Source organism: Chiloscyllium punctatum, chromosome 14 (assembly GCF_047496795.1).
Source record: "Chiloscyllium punctatum isolate Juve2018m chromosome 14, sChiPun1.3, whole genome shotgun sequence".
In the NCBI taxonomy this organism is placed as follows: Eukaryota; Metazoa; Chordata; class Chondrichthyes; order Orectolobiformes; family Hemiscylliidae; genus Chiloscyllium; species Chiloscyllium punctatum.
The window spans coordinates 40,796,225-40,812,328 of record NC_092752.1 but is presented as its reverse complement, the minus strand read 5'-3'; the positions used below and the strand labels follow the sequence as shown (position 1 = coordinate 40,812,328).

General features: G+C 44.1%; 1 protein-coding gene across 1 annotated transcript in view; it reads left to right on the top strand.

Moving 5' to 3' along the window:
- LOC140485460 (scavenger receptor cysteine-rich domain-containing protein DMBT1-like) overlaps nucleotides 1-16,104 on the top strand; it is a 101,402-nt gene that overhangs the window by 51,452 nt on the left and 33,846 nt on the right. Inside the window, exons 2-6 of the mRNA XM_072583663.1 lie at nucleotides 3,780-4,088; nucleotides 4,272-4,583; nucleotides 9,766-10,074; nucleotides 10,258-10,569; nucleotides 15,752-16,060. Of these exons, the coding sequence (XP_072439764.1) occupies nucleotides 3,887-4,088; nucleotides 4,272-4,583; nucleotides 9,766-10,074; nucleotides 10,258-10,569; nucleotides 15,752-16,060 (1,444 nt within the window). The 5' untranslated portion in view covers nucleotides 3,780-3,886. The remainder of the gene's footprint in view (nucleotides 1-3,779; nucleotides 4,089-4,271; nucleotides 4,584-9,765; nucleotides 10,075-10,257; nucleotides 10,570-15,751; nucleotides 16,061-16,104) is intronic.

Sequence of the window (16,104 nt, the reverse complement as noted above, 5' to 3'; positions counted from 1 at the left end):
TTCTCAGCAACAAACCCAAACAAGCAGACAAAACACGTCCAGAAACCCTAGCCACTCTCCCCTACTTCAAAGACATCTCAGAAATGACTGCCAGATTACTCAGACCCCTTGGCATCACAGTAGCCCACAAACCCACTAACACACTAAAACAGCAGCTAATGAACTTGAAAGATCCTATACAGACAACGAGCAAAAGTAATGTCATTTGCAAAGGATTGTAACAAACACTACATTGGACAAACAGGCAGAAAACTAGCTACTAGTATACATGAACATCAATTAGCCACAACACAATATGACCCTCTCTCGCTAGTATCCTTACATACAGATAAGGAAGGAAACCACTTCGACTGGGACAACACATCCATCCTAGGACAAGCCAAACAGAGACATGCACGAGAATTCCTAGAAGCATGGCATTCCATCCAGAACTTTATCAACAAACACGTCGAGTTAGATTCCATCAACCACCCCCTGAGAAAAAGAACAGGAAATGACATTGCCAAACCAAGGAAACCCAAACATATAAATAGAAAGCAGGATTCATGCACACTGCTTTGCCTGAGGGCCACTGAAGATGTTACCTAGTAGGGTGACAAAACGTCTGGAAATGAACCTCCCAGCTCAGTGAGCAAACCTATAGCCAGAACCTCAACCTGAGTTACAAATATTCTCAAAACCCGCGAACTGATAATATGTAAAAATCAGCTTGGGATTGTGTCTTGATGTTAAGGCAACCGGATTTGAATTTAACCCATTAATTTTAATTATACCCAGGATAGCAAAACTCAGTTGAATTTGAATTTGTTGTATTGACAACATTGGACCAATGAGAGGGTACGATGTTGGAGATTTAAAAGGGACGGCATTTAGAAATTTGGTCTGAGCTAATTGCCCTTCAAACCAGAAAGCAAACTGCTGTCTAAAGAAATAAACATCTTGCTCTCAAAAGAAATCTCTCAGACAGTATCATCTGTTAAAGGTACCAAGGAATTTTATACGAAGATACTCACAGTAAAAAGAAAGACGCCGACCAAGGGAGAAGACAGCAGATTCAGAAGATCGGAAGGAAGACAGCAGAATAGACTATAGACTTTGAGAGATTAAGTTAATATAATGTTTAATAATTGCCTTATTGGAGCAGCATTTTAATATAGTTGAGGTCAACAGTGATTAGTTAAGAAAAAGGCGAATCAGGTTTGTTAATAGGTTTTGTTAAGTGTCCACTGTTAGAGTTTACAATTTATTCTCCTATCTTTTTCTTTAAACAGTGGAAATCAGGGATTTTCTTCCATTCACTCAATTGTAACAGATTCGGAGGCAAGGCAAGCTTTTCTGGTGTGTTAGGTTTTCATTAGTAGAGGGATTCGACCTCTGCATTATAACACTGTAGACCCAAAAACCCATGTTTTCAGCTCCTTTCACTCAAAACACATAGTTATGGGATAAATAAAAGAAAATAACAAAACTGGTCTTATTACCTAACTCCTCACACTGCTTTTTTGTACAAGCATAGATTATTGTTTCTTGGTTGATTTGCTGAAGATATGAAACAAGGTCACTTTTACTGTTCACTTCGATAAAAGCAGCAATAATTAGTTTCTATTCTCTGAACTTCCAAGAGTTGCTTGTGGGAGGTTTTACAAGGAGCTTTCAAATCGTCATCTGTAACATCAACAACTAGATACCTTTTTACAGACAACTCAGTTCAAAACCCAAGTCCCCATCTGACCACTCCATGACACACTCCTCCACAAGATCCCCTATCCACCATTCAACATCTGCTGGCTGCTTGGTCATAAGATTTTTTGCGCACTTGTTGATCTTGTTATCAGGCAACGTTTGCTATCTGGCTAAACAGAATGTACTTCCTCAATGACAAACTGGCTATAGGACCTTGATCAGGAACCAACTTTCAATTAACCTGCAGATCTGGCCTCACACACACACAAAGTCTTATTTGGTGTGTTTTCCTTTCAACATGAACTGTTAACCACAGTCCAAAAGTCACATGGAGTTCAGTTCCTCATTCACAGCTCCAAACTGAAACAGATTCAAGAATATTCTCGGAAGGGAATGGCCTGGTTGTACAATCACCAGACTATTAATCCAGAAGCTCCGGTAATGTTCGCGTTTGAATACCGCCATGGGAGATGGTGTGATTTGAATTCTTCTAAAAAAATGTGGAATCAAGGATCTGCTGATGACCACGAAACCATTGTCCATTCCAGGAAAGAAACTGTCATCCTCACCTGGTCTGACCTACATGTGTGAAATGGTTCAGCAAGCCATTCGTTTGTATCAATCATGACAAAATCTCAACAAAGAAATGAAAGTAGACTGAAGTAAACACAGGAAAAGACAACGGCAACAACAGCCTTGTGTCCCTGCAAAGTCCTCCTCACTAACATCTGGGGGTGAGTGCCAAAATTGGAAGAGCTGGCTCACAGACAAGTCAATCAACAGGCTTACGTGGTCACACTCACAGAATCGTACCTTACAGACAATGTCCAAGACACCTACCATCAGCATCGCTGATTATGTCCTGTCCGACCAGTAGGACAGACCCCAGCAGAGGTGGTATCACAGTGATATACAGTCAGGAGGAATTGCCCTGGGAGGTCACACATGGTCAAGGAAATCTGCTGCTGATTATCGCATACTGTCCTCCGTCAGCTGGTGAATCAGTGGCCCTTCATGTTGAACTCCACTTGGAGGAAGCACTGAGAGTGGTACGGGCGCAGAATGTATCTTTGGTGGAGAATTTCACTGGCTGTGCAGCAGGTGTGAGGGAACCAATAACAGAGAAACATATACTTGACTCATTCTCCCAAGCTGCGAGCTGCAGCTGCATTTGTCCATGACAGCTGGGTTAACACAGACAAGGAACTGACTGCGGAAGATGCAGATTGATCACCACATAGTCATTGTGGAGGCAAAATCCTGTCTTCACATTGAAAATAACCTCCGTGGTGTTGTGTGACACTATCACCATGCTAAAAGGGGGACAGATTTGAACCAGGTCTGGCAACTTAAGAAGCTTGATACCATCCAGGATAAAGCAGCCCACTTAACTGGCATCACATTCACAATCATCCATTCCCTCTGCTACTGAAGCTTAGTAGCAGCAGTGTTTATGATGTATAAGATGCACTACAGCAATCCAAAAAGTCAGCGCCTTCCAGTCTCATAACCATTTTCATCTGGAAGGACAAAGGTAGCAGATACATGGGAAGACCATCACTTGCAAGTTCCCCTCCATCCTGATATATAAATATATTGCCGTTTCTTCATTGTCGCTCAGTGAAATTACTGGAATTCCCTCCTTATGGGTGTTGTGTGTCTACCTACAGCACATGGACTGCAGTGGTTCAAGAAGGCATCTCACCGCCACCTTCTCAAGGGCAGTTGGGAATGTGAAATAAATGCTGGTTATTCAGGGAATCACGTGCCCCATGAGGGAATAAAATTTTGGATTTAACACAATGAAAAATCAGCGAGGTACTCTTACACCATAAATGAATCAAATTCACTTTTGTAGAGAATTGGTCACATGTTGTACATTGGCTTTACAATGAACAGACATGAATTTCTGTGAGCATCAAATGGACACCAGGATGGTTTGTTGCCTTCCTGGGGCTAGGATCAGGATGTAACAGGTTTAAATTTTATACCCATTATAGGAGGAAGTAGTGGGTCAAAAGATTGGTTGTGGTGACTGTTTTCTGTGTGGTTGAACATCAGCTCACAAAGTACATGTTGTTTTGTTGCTTTTCCAGGTCCACTGCCCCCCAGGCTGCAAGATGGTCAAGACTTGTGTTCAGGAAGAGTTGAAATTTACAAGAATTCCTCATGGGGCACTGTTTGTGACCATGAGTGGGATATCATGGATGCCTCAGTTGTCTGCAGGCAGCTCAGGTGTGGAGTTGCCGTGTCTGTGAACAGCAGCTTTGGCCCAGGAGAAGATCCCATCTGGATGGATAATTTTCGATGCATTGGGACTGAGGGCACCATCAATGAGTGCCCTAGAGAGCAGAGGAATATCAGCAACTGCACACACAGTCAGGATGCTGGAGTTACTTGCTCAGGTCAGCAGTGATGCTGTGCGATGATGTAACTTTTGGATCATAGAGTGCAATCAAGGCCTATGCTTCATTTATTGGATGTGCTGCATTAATGATCAGTCGGGGGTTCCTTTATGGAGGAATGGGAAACTCGTATAGTTTGAAGCCACAGTGGGTTAATGATCTCACCTTGTGTTTCCCTGACAGGATCTTTGCCCATCAGACTGGCCAATGGGAGCAACGTGTGCTTGGGGAGAGTGGAGATCCTTTACAAGTCCACCTGGGGAACAGTCTGTGACGATGGTTGGGATCTCACCAATGGAGACGTTGTCTGCAGACAGCTGAACTGTGGGAAGGCTGAGTCTATAACTGGGGCTTATCATGGTCAAGGGGGCGGGGAGATCCTGCTCAGTGGGGTCAGATGTAATGGAACGGAACACTCACTGGACCAATGCATTGCCAACCCACTCAGTGCCAATCACAGTGCTGGATGTCAACATGCTGGAGTCATCTGCTCAGGTAAATCAGCAGCTCTCAGTGAGCTTGCCACACATCTCAAGCTATGTCCCATCATCCCTTGCTCCCCAGTATACATTGGTCTACATTGGTTCCAGTTCTGGCTTTACCTTGATTTTAAAATTTTAATTGTCCTGTTTAAATTCCTGCTTTAATCTCCTTCACTCTCGACCATTCTCATCCTTCTTTCCAAATTATTCCATGGCCTTGCCTTTACTTGTCATTGTAAACCTTCCCAGCTTCTCAATTTTCACGCTCGTATTCATATCCTTGGTTAGCTCTGGCCCTTCCTGAGCATTACCTCCTCCAACCCAGGAATGCTGATTTCCCTCTTGAAATTCTTCCAGAATTCTCATCCTCTTCATTTCTCTGTAATCTTTTCCAGCACTGCAGTTTTCATCCTTGTCTACTTCCGGCTCGGCTCCTAAGACGAAATATCCTTCATGATCAGCACACCCCCCCCACCCTAACCATTCTTTCTCTGCTACTGGTGTACAGTAGCTATCTTCTACAAAGTCTATCATTGGAAGATGCAAATTTCCTTTTGCGTCCCCTTTGAAAATTTGACCTCTGCCGTCTGGTAGGAGATGAGCACCAGAAATATGGGAACATCACCATGTGCAAGTTCATGACACATGTTGCACACCTGCTGACTTGTAAATAATTTGGTTATTCCTTCATTGCAGCTGGGTCAAACCCTGAAACACTCCCTTGCAGCACTGTGGTTGTACCCATACATAAAGGACGGCAGCAGTTCCAGAAAACCCATCATCCCTTCCTCATGGCTTATTATTAATAGAAAATAAATGGCATTCTTGTCAGTGATGCCTACATTCCATGTTTAAGTCAGACAGCTAAACCAAATCAGCTTTTATACCACTGTATTCGCAACACAGTCAAATGAAAACCTTCAATGACTTTCAAAATTGACTCCAATGGTTCCTAACCAGTCTTTTGAATAAGCATCCCAGACTTTGCAAAACATTAATTCCAGATGCTAGTTTGTATCATAAAGAAAAGACTTATTAATAATACACTAACTTGAGCACATCAAAAATTAAACAATAAATTAATCGTGTTGCTTTTGGGGTGACACGGTGGTTCAGTGGCTAGCACTGTTGCCTCACAGCACCAAGGTCCCAGGTTCGATTCCAGCTTTGAGCAACTGTCTGTGTGGAGTTTGCACATTCTCCCTGTGTCTGCGTGGGTTTCCTCCCATAGTCCAAAGATGTGCAGGTCAGGTGAATTGGCCATGCTAAATTGCCCAAAGCGTTAGGTGCATGGGTCTGATGGGTTACTCTTCAGAGGGTCAGTATGGGCTGAAGGGCCTGTTTCCACACTTAGGGAATCTAATTTATGCAGTCAAAAACCTTTATTTTCAGCCCCTTTCATTCAAAACGCAGTCAAACAAACACAGTTAAGAAATAAATAAAAGAAAATAACAAAACCGTCCATATTATTTAAATATTTTTCGCAATGCTTTGTTCCATTAGCATAGAATATTGTTTCTTGGTTGATTTTCTGAAGATGAATATCAGGGTTACCTTTACAGTTCACTCAGATAAAGGCAGCAAGACTTATAACTCAGTTTTGTATTCTCTGAACACCCAAGGATTGCTTATGAGAGGTTAGGCAGAGAGTTTTCAAATCTTCCATGTAACATCAACAGCCTGATCCCTTATTCTTAGAAAACACTGTCCAAAACGCAAGTCAAACTCTGACCACTCCGGGACAGACTCACTGTTTCCTCCACGAGGTCCCACTTTGCATTCGAGATCTGCTGTCTGCTTGGACATAAGATCTTCTCTACACTGGTTGACCTTGTTACGAGACAACTTCTGCTATCTGGTTAAATAGAATGTACTTCCTTAGTGACAAAGTGGCTGTAGGACCTTGATCAGGAACGAACCTGCAACTAACTTCTAGATCTAGGTCAAACATGGTCAAGGAAATCTGCTGCTGATTATCATGTACTGTCCTCTCTCAGCTGGTGAATCAGTGGCCCTTCATGTTGAACTACACTTGGAGGAAGCACTGAGAGTGGTAAGGGCGCAGAATGTACCTTTGGTGGGGGATTTCACTGTCCACTACCAAGAGTGGTTCGACAGCAGCACTCTTGATCGCGTTGGTCATGTCCTAACGCATATTGCTGCACGACTGGGTCTGCAGCAGGTGGTGAGGGAAAGACATACTTGACCTCATTCTCCCAGTCTCCCGGCTGCAGATGCATTTGCCAATGACAGCTGGTTTAATACAGACAAGGAACTGACTGGGGAAGAGACAGATTGATCATCATGTATTCATTGTGGAGGCAAAGCCCTAACGTCACATTGAGAATAACCTCCATGGTGTTGTGTGACACTATCACCATGCTAAAAGGGACAGACTTGGAACGGGTCTAGCAACTCATAACTGGGCATCTGTGAGGTGCTGCGGGCCACCAACTGCAGCAGAATCTGCAAACTCATTAGATTCTGTAAAGTGTAGAAACAGGCTCTTTGGCCCAACCAGTCCAAACCAACCCTCTGAAGAGTAACCCACCAGACTAATTTCCCTCTGAGTAATGCACCTAACACTATGGGCAATTTAGCATGGCAAATTCACCTGACCTGCACATCTTTGGACTGTGGGAGGAAACCAGAGCAAACCCACGCTGACATGAGGAGAATGTGCAAACTCCACACAGACAGTCACCCAAGGCTAGGATCGAATGTGGGACCCTGGTGCTGTGAGGCAGCAGTGCTAACCACTGTGCCATTGTGCCAACCCAACGTGTCCCTTACTCAACCATTATCATGCAGCCAATGGATCAACCCCCTGTTCAACGGAGAGTGCAGGAGAACAGGCCAAGAGCAGTGCCAGGCTGACCTAAAATGTGAGGTGTCAACTGGTGAAGTTCCCAAAGAGAATTATATACATGCCAAACAGCACAAGCAGCAACTGATAGCCAGAGTTAAGCGGCCCTACAACCAACCGATCAGATTTAAGCTCTGCAGTCCTGACACATCCATTGTGAATGGTGGTGGACGATTAGCTCACTGGGGGAGGAGCTGGAGGCTCTCCATGTATCCCCATAGTCTGTAATGGAAAACCCCAGTACATCAGTGCAAAAGATAAGGCTGAAGCATTAGCAGCAATCTTCAGCGAGATGCGCCGAGTGGATCATCTGTCTTGGCCTCCTCCAATGATATCTAGCATCACAGATACCAGTCTTCAGCCAATTCAACTCACTACATCTGATATGAAGAAATAGATGGAGACATTGGACATTTCAAAGACTATGGGCCCTGAAAATGTTTCAACAATACTACTGGAGGCATGTTCTCTCGGACTCGTAGCTCCCCCAGCCAAGCTCTTCCAGTACAGTCGTCTACTAGCTAATGTGAAAAATTGCCCAGGGATGTCCTGCACACAAAAAGCAGGATAAATCCTACCCAACTAATTACTGCCCCATTGGCCTCCTCTTGATCATCAGAAATGTGATGGAAGGTGTCATTAACAATGCTGTCAAGCAGCACTTGCTAATTGACACTCTGCTCAGTAAGGCCCAGTTTTGATTCTGCATGGACTACTCAGCTCCTTAGCTCATTACAGCCATGGTTTAAACTGAGACAACAGCTCTGAATTCCACTAGTGAGGTGAGAATGACAAACCTTGACATCAAGGCTACATTTGAGTGAGTGTGGCATGCAGGAACCCGAGCAAACCTGGAATCAATGGGAATCAGGGCAATCTGTCTGCCGTTTTGAGTCATACCTGTCACATTGGAAGATGGATGTGGTTCTTGGAGGTCAGTCATCTCATCTCCAAAATTTCTCGATATGAATTCCTCAGGGTAATGTCCTTGGTCCAACCATCTTCAGCTCCTTCATCAATGACCTTTCCTCCATCATAAGGGCAGAAGTGAGGATGTTTACCCGATGATTACACAACGTTCAGCACTGTTCACAACTCCTCAGACACTGAAATGGTCATAGAGTCCTAGAACTTCACAGAATGGAAACAGGTCATTCAGCTCCTGTCCATGTCGACCAGTTTTCACAATTAATTTAGTCCCATTTGCCTGCATTTGGTCCATATCCCTCCATATTTATCCCATCCTTGGATCTGTCCAAATGTGTCTTAAATGACAAAATTGTACTCACCTCCACCACTACCTCTGTCAGCCCATTCTGTCCACCTTCTGTGTGAAAGAAATTGCTCTTCTGGTCTGTTTTTTATCCCTTCCATCTCACCTTAAACCTATGCTCTCTGGTTTAAGACTCCCCTACCCTGGGGAAAAGCTATTTAACATATCCATGCCTCTCATGACTTTATAGTCCTCTATAAGGTCACCCCTCAGTCTCCTCTGCTCCAGGGAAATCGTCCTAGCTTATCAATATAATTCAAATCTTCCAAACCATGTAGCATCTTAGTAAATCTTTTCTGCACTCTTTTCGAGTTTATTTATATACTTTCTGTGTATAATTAAACTACAACCAGAACTGCATGCAGTACTCCAAATGTGGCCTTACCAATGTCTTGAACAGCTGAAACGAGATGTCCAAACTCCTGTACTCAATACTCGAATGAAAGCAAGCATGCTGAAAGCTTTATTCACCATGCTATCTACCTGGAACTCCACTTTCAATGAGCTATGAACTTGTACCCCTAGATATCTTTTTTTTTCTGTAGCACTCCCCAGGGTCCACTGACTGTATAACTCCTGCCCTGGTTTGACCTACCAAAATTCAACATCTAAATTAAACTGCACCCACCATTCCTCAGGCCACTGACTCAGTTGATTATCATCTCGCTGATCTCTCAAGGGCAGTTAGAGATGGAAAATAAATGCTGGTTAGCCAGTGAATCACATGTCCCAAGAGGGAATAAAAATGTCAATATAAAACAATGAAAAATCAGTGAGGTACCCTTACACCATGAATGAATTAAATTCACCTCTGTAGAGAATTGGTCACCTGTTGTACATTGGCTTTACAAAGAACAGACATGAATTTCTGTGAGCATCAAATGGACACCAGGATGGTTTGTTGCCTTCCTGGGGCTAGGATCAGGGATGTGACAGGATTGAATTTTATACCCATTATAGGAGGAAGTAGTGGGTCAAAAGATTGGTTGTGGTGACTGTTTTCTGTGTGGTTGAACATCAGCTCACAAAGTACATGTTGTTTTGTTGCTTTTCCAGGTCCACTGCCCCCCAGGCTGCAAGATGGTCAAGACTTGTGTTCAGGAAGAGTTGAAATTTACAAGAATTCCTCATGGGGCACTGTTTGTGACCATGAGTGGGATATCATGGATGCCTCAGTTGTCTGCAGGCAGCTCAGGTGTGGAGTTGCCGTGTCTGTGAACAGCAGCTTTGGCCCAGGAGAAGATCCCATCTGGATGGATAATTTTCGATGCATTGGGAATGAGGGCACCATCAATGAGTGCCCTAGAGAGCAGAGGAATATCAGCAACTGCACACACAGTCAGGATGCTGGAGTTACTTGCTCAGGTCAGCAGTGATGCTGTGCGATGATGTAACTTTTGGATCATAGAGTGCAATCAAGGCCTATGCTTCATTTATTGGATGTGCTGCATTAATGATCAGTCGGGGGTTCCTTTATGGAGGAATGGGAAACTCGTATAGTTTGAAGCCACAGTGGGTTAATGATCTCACCTTGTGTTTCCCTGACAGGATCTTTGCCCATCAGACTGGCCAATGGGAGCAACGTGTGCTTGGGGAGAGTGGAGATCCTTTACAAGTCCACCTGGGGAACAGTCTGTGACGATGGTTGGGATCTCACCAATGGAGACGTTGTCTGCAGACAGCTGAACTGTGGGAAGGCTGAGTCTATAACTGGGGCTTATCATGGTCAAGGGGGCGGGGAGATCCTGCTCAGTGGGGTCAGATGTAATGGAACGGAACACTCACTGGACCAATGCATTGCCAACCCACTCAGTGCCAATCACAGTGCTGGATGTCAACATGCTGGAGTCATCTGCTCAGGTAAATCAGCAGCTCTCAGTGAGCTTGCCACACATCTCAAGCTATGTCCCATCATCCCTTGCTCCCCAGTATACATTGGTCTACATTGGTTCCAGTTCTGGCTTTACCTTGATTTTAAAATTTTAATTGTCCTGTTTAAATTCCTGCTTTAATCTCCTTCACTCTCGACCATTCTCATCCTTCTTTCCAAATTATTCCATGGCCTTGCCTTTACTTGTCATTGTAAACCTTCCCAGCTTCTCAATTTTCACGCTCGTATTCATATCCTTGGTTAGCTCTGGCCCTTCCTGAGCATTACCTCCTCCAACCCAGGAATGCTGATTTCCCTCTTGAAATTCTTCCAGAATTCTCATCCTCTTCATTTCTCTGTAATCTTTTCCAGCACTGCAGTTTTCATCCTTGTCTACTTCCGGCTCGGCTCCTAAGACGAAATATCCTTCATGATCAGCACACCCCCCCCACCCTAACCATTCTTTCTCTGCTACTGGTGTACAGTAGCTATCTTCTACAAAGTCTATCATTGGAAGATGCAAATTTCCTTTTGCGTCCCCTTTGAAAATTTGACCTCTGCCGTCTGGTAGGAGATGAGCACCAGAAATATGGGAACATCACCATGTGCAAGTTCATGACACATGTTGCACACCTGCTGACTTGTAAATAATTTGGTTATTCCTTCATTGCAGCTGGGTCAAACCCTGAAACACTCCCTTGCAGCACTGTGGTTGTACCCATACATAAAGGACGGCAGCAGTTCCAGAAAACCCATCATCCCTTCCTCATGGCTTATTATTAATAGAAAATAAATGGCATTCTTGTCAGTGATGCCTACATTCCATGTTTAAGTCAGACAGCTAAACCAAATCAGCTTTTATACCACTGTATTCGCAACACAGTCAAATGAAAACCTTCAATGACTTTCAAAATTGACTCCAATGGTTCCTAACCAGTCTTTTGAATAAGCATCCCAGACTTTGCAAAACATTAATTCCAGATGCTAGTTTGTATCATAAAGAAAAGACTTATTAATAATACACTAACTTGAGCACATCAAAAATTAAACAATAAATTAATCGTGTTGCTTTTGGGGTGACACGGTGGTTCAGTGGCTAGCACTGTTGCCTCACAGCACCAAGGTCCCAGGTTCGATTCCAGCTTTGAGCAACTGTCTGTGTGGAGTTTGCACATTCTCCCTGTGTCTGCGTGGGTTTCCTCCCATAGTCCAAAGATGTGCAGGTCAGGTGAATTGGCCATGCTAAATTGCCCAAAGCGTTAGGTGCATGGGTCTGATGGGTTACTCTTCAGAGGGTCAGTATGGGCTGAAGGGCCTGTTTCCACACTTAGGGAATCTAATTTATGCAGTCAAAAACCTTTATTTTCAGCCCCTTTCATTCAAAACGCAGTCAAACAAACACAGTTAAGAAATAAATAAAAGAAAATAACAAAACCGTCCATATTATTTAAATATTTTTCGCAATGCTTTGTTCCATTAGCATAGAATATTGTTTCTTGGTTGATTTTCTGAAGATGAATATCAGGGTTACCTTTACAGTTCACTCAGATAAAGGCAGCAAGACTTATAACTCAGTTTTGTATTCTCTGAACACCCAAGGATTGCTTATGAGAGGTTAGGCAGAGAGTTTTCAAATCTTCCATGTAACATCAACAGCCTGATCCCTTATTCTTAGAAAACACTGTCCAAAACGCAAGTCAAACTCTGACCACTCCGGGACAGACTCACTGTTTCCTCCACGAGGTCCCACTTTGCATTCGAGATCTGCTGTCTGCTTGGACATAAGATCTTCTCTACACTGGTTGACCTTGTTACGAGACAACTTCTGCTATCTGGTTAAATAGAATGTACTTCCTTAGTGACAAAGTGGCTGTAGGACCTTGATCAGGAACGAACCTGCAACTAACTTCTAGATCTAGGTCAAACATGGTCAAGGAAATCTGCTGCTGATTATCATGTACTGTCCTCTCTCAGCTGGTGAATCAGTGGCCCTTCATGTTGAACTACACTTGGAGGAAGCACTGAGAGTGGTAAGGGCGCAGAATGTACCTTTGGTGGGGGATTTCACTGTCCACTACCAAGAGTGGTTCGACAGCAGCACTCTTGATCGCGTTGGTCATGTCCTAACGCATATTGCTGCACGACTGGGTCTGCAGCAGGTGGTGAGGGAAAGACATACTTGACCTCATTCTCCCAGTCTCCCGGCTGCAGATGCATTTGCCAATGACAGCTGGTTTAATACAGACAAGGAACTGACTGGGGAAGAGACAGATTGATCATCATGTATTCATTGTGGAGGCAAAGCCCTGACGTCACATTGAGAATAACCTCCATGGTGTTGTGTGACACTATCACCATGCTAAAAGGGACAGACTTGGAACGGGTCTAGCAACTCATAACTGGGCATCTGTGAGGTGCTGCGGGCCACCAACTGCAGCAGAATCTGCAAACTCATTAGATTCTGTAAAGTGTAGAAACAGGCTCTTTGGCCCAACCAGTCCAAACCAACCCTCTGAAGAGTAACCCACCAGACTAATTTCCCTCTGAGTAATGCACCTAACACTATGGGCAATTTAGCATGGCAAATTCACCTGACCTGCACATCTTTGGACTGTGGGAGGAAACCAGAGCAAACCCACGCTGACATGAGGAGAATGTGCAAACTCCACACAGACAGTCACCCAAGGCTAGGATCGAATGTGGGACCCTGGTGCTGTGAGGCAGCAGTGCTAACCACTGTGCCATTGTGCCAACCCAACGTGTCCCTTACTCAACCATTATCATGCAGCCAATGGATCAACCCCCTGTTCAACGGAGAGTGCAGGAGAACAGGCCAAGAGCAGTGCCAGGCTGACCTAAAATGTGAGGTGTCAACTGGTGAAGTTCCCAAAGAGAATTATATACATGCCAAACAGCACAAGCAGCAACTGATAGCCAGAGTTAAGCGGCCCTACAACCAACCGATCAGATTTAAGCTCTGCAGTCCTGACACATCCATTGTGAATGGTGGTGGACGATTAGCTCACTGGGGGAGGAGCTGGAGGCTCTCCATGTATCCCCATAGTCTGTAATGGAAAACCCCAGTACATCAGTGCAAAAGATAAGGCTGAAGCATTAGCAGCAATCTTCAGCGAGATGCGCCGAGTGGATCATCTGTCTTGGCCTCCTCCAATGATATCTAGCATCACAGATACCAGTCTTCAGCCAATTCAACTCACTCCATCTGATATGAAGAAATAGATGGAGACATTGGACATTTCAAAGACTATGGGCCCTGAAAATGTTTCAACAATACTACTGGAGGCATGTTCTCTCGGACTCGTAGCTCCCCCAGCCAAGCTCTTCCAGTACAGTCGTCTACTAGCTAATGTGAAAAATTGCCCAGGGATGTCCTGCACACAAAAAGCAGGATAAATCCTACCCAACTAATTACTGCCCCATTGGCCTCCTCTTGATCATCAGAAATGTGATGGAAGGTGTCATTAACAATGCTGTCAAGCAGCACTTGCTAATTGACACTCTGCTCAGTAAGGCCCAGTTTTGATTCTGCATGGACTACTCAGCTCCTTAGCTCATTACAGCCATGGTTTAAACTGAGACAACAGCTCTGAATTCCACTAGTGAGGTGAGAATGACAAACCTTGACATCAAGGCTACATTTGAGTGAGTGTGGCATGCAGGAACCCGAGCAAACCTGGAATCAATGGGAATCAGGGCAATCTGTCTGCCGTTTTGAGTCATACCTGTCACATTGGAAGATGGATGTGGTTCTTGGAGGTCAGTCATCTCATCTCCAAAATTTCTCGATATGAATTCCTCAGGGTAATGTCCTTGGTCCAACCATCTTCAGCTCCTTCATCAATGACCTTTCCTCCATCATAAGGGCAGAAGTGAGGATGTTTACCCGATGATTACACAACGTTCAGCACTGTTCACAACTCCTCAGACACTGAAATGGTCATAGAGTCCTAGAACTTCACAGAATGGAAACAGGTCATTCAGCTCCTGTCCATGTCGACCAGTTTTCACAATTAATTTAGTCCCATTTGCCTGCATTTGGTCCATATCCCTCCATATTTATCCCATCCTTGGATCTGTCCAAATGTGTCTTAAATGACAAAATTGTACTCACCTCCACCACTACCTCTGTCAGCCCATTCTGTCCACCTTCTGTGTGAAAGAAATTGCTCTTCTGGTCTGTTTTTTATCCCTTCCATCTCACCTTAAACCTATGCTCTCTGGTTTAAGACTCCCCTACCCTGGGGAAAAGCTATTTAACATATCCATGCCTCTCATGACTTTATAGTCCTCTATAAGGTCACCCCTCAGTCTCCTCTGCTCCAGGGAAATCGTCCTAGCTTATCAATATAATTCAAATCTTCCAAACCATGTAGCATCTTAGTAAATCTTTTCTGCACTCTTTTCGAGTTTATTTATATACTTTCTGTGTATAATTAAACTACAACCAGAACTGCATGCAGTACTCCAAATGTGGCCTTACCAATGTCTTGAACAGCTGAAACGAGATGTCCAAACTCCTGTACTCAATACTCGAATGAAAGCAAGCATGCTGAAAGCTTTATTCACCATGCTATCTACCTGGAACTCCACTTTCAATGAGCTATGAACTTGTACCCCTAGATATCTTTTTTTTTCTGTAGCACTCCCCAGGGTCCACTGACTGTATAACTCCTGCCCTGGTTTGACCTACCAAAATTCAACATCTAAATTAAACTGCACCCACCATTCCTCAGGCCACTGACTCAGTTGATTATCATCTCGCTGATCTCTCAAGGGCAGTTAGAGATGGAAAATAAATGCTGGTTAGCCAGTGAATCACATGTCCCAAGAGGGAATAAAAATGTCAATATAAAACAATGAAAAATCAGTGAGGTACCCTTACACCATGAATGAATTAAATTCACCTCTGTAGAGAATTGGTCACCTGTTGTACATTGGCTTTACAAAGAACAGACATGAATTTCTGTGAGCATCAAATGGACACCAGGATGGTTTGTTGCCTTCCTGGGGCTAGGATCAGGGATGTGACAGGATTGAATTTTATACCCATTATAGGAGGAAGTAGTGGGTCAAAAGATTGGTTGTGGTGACTGTTTTCTGTGTGGTTGAACATCAGCTCACAAAGTACATGTTGTTTTGTTGCTTTTCCAGGTCCACTGCCCCCCAGGCTGCAAGATGGTCAAGACTTGTGTTCAGGAAGAGTTGAAATTTACAAGAATTCCTCATGGGGCACTGTTTGTGACCATGAGTGGGATATCATGGATGCCTCAGTTGTCTGCAGGCAGCTCAGGTGTGGAGTTGCCGTGTCTGTGAACAGCAGCTTTGGCCCAGGAGAAGATCCCATCTGGATGGATAATTTTCGATGCATTGGGAATGAGGGCACCATCAATGAGTGCCCTAGAGAGCAGAGGAATATCAGCAACTGCACACACAGTCAGGATGCTGGAGTTACTTGCTCAGGTCAGCAGTGATGCTGTGCGATGATGTAACTTTTGGATCATAGA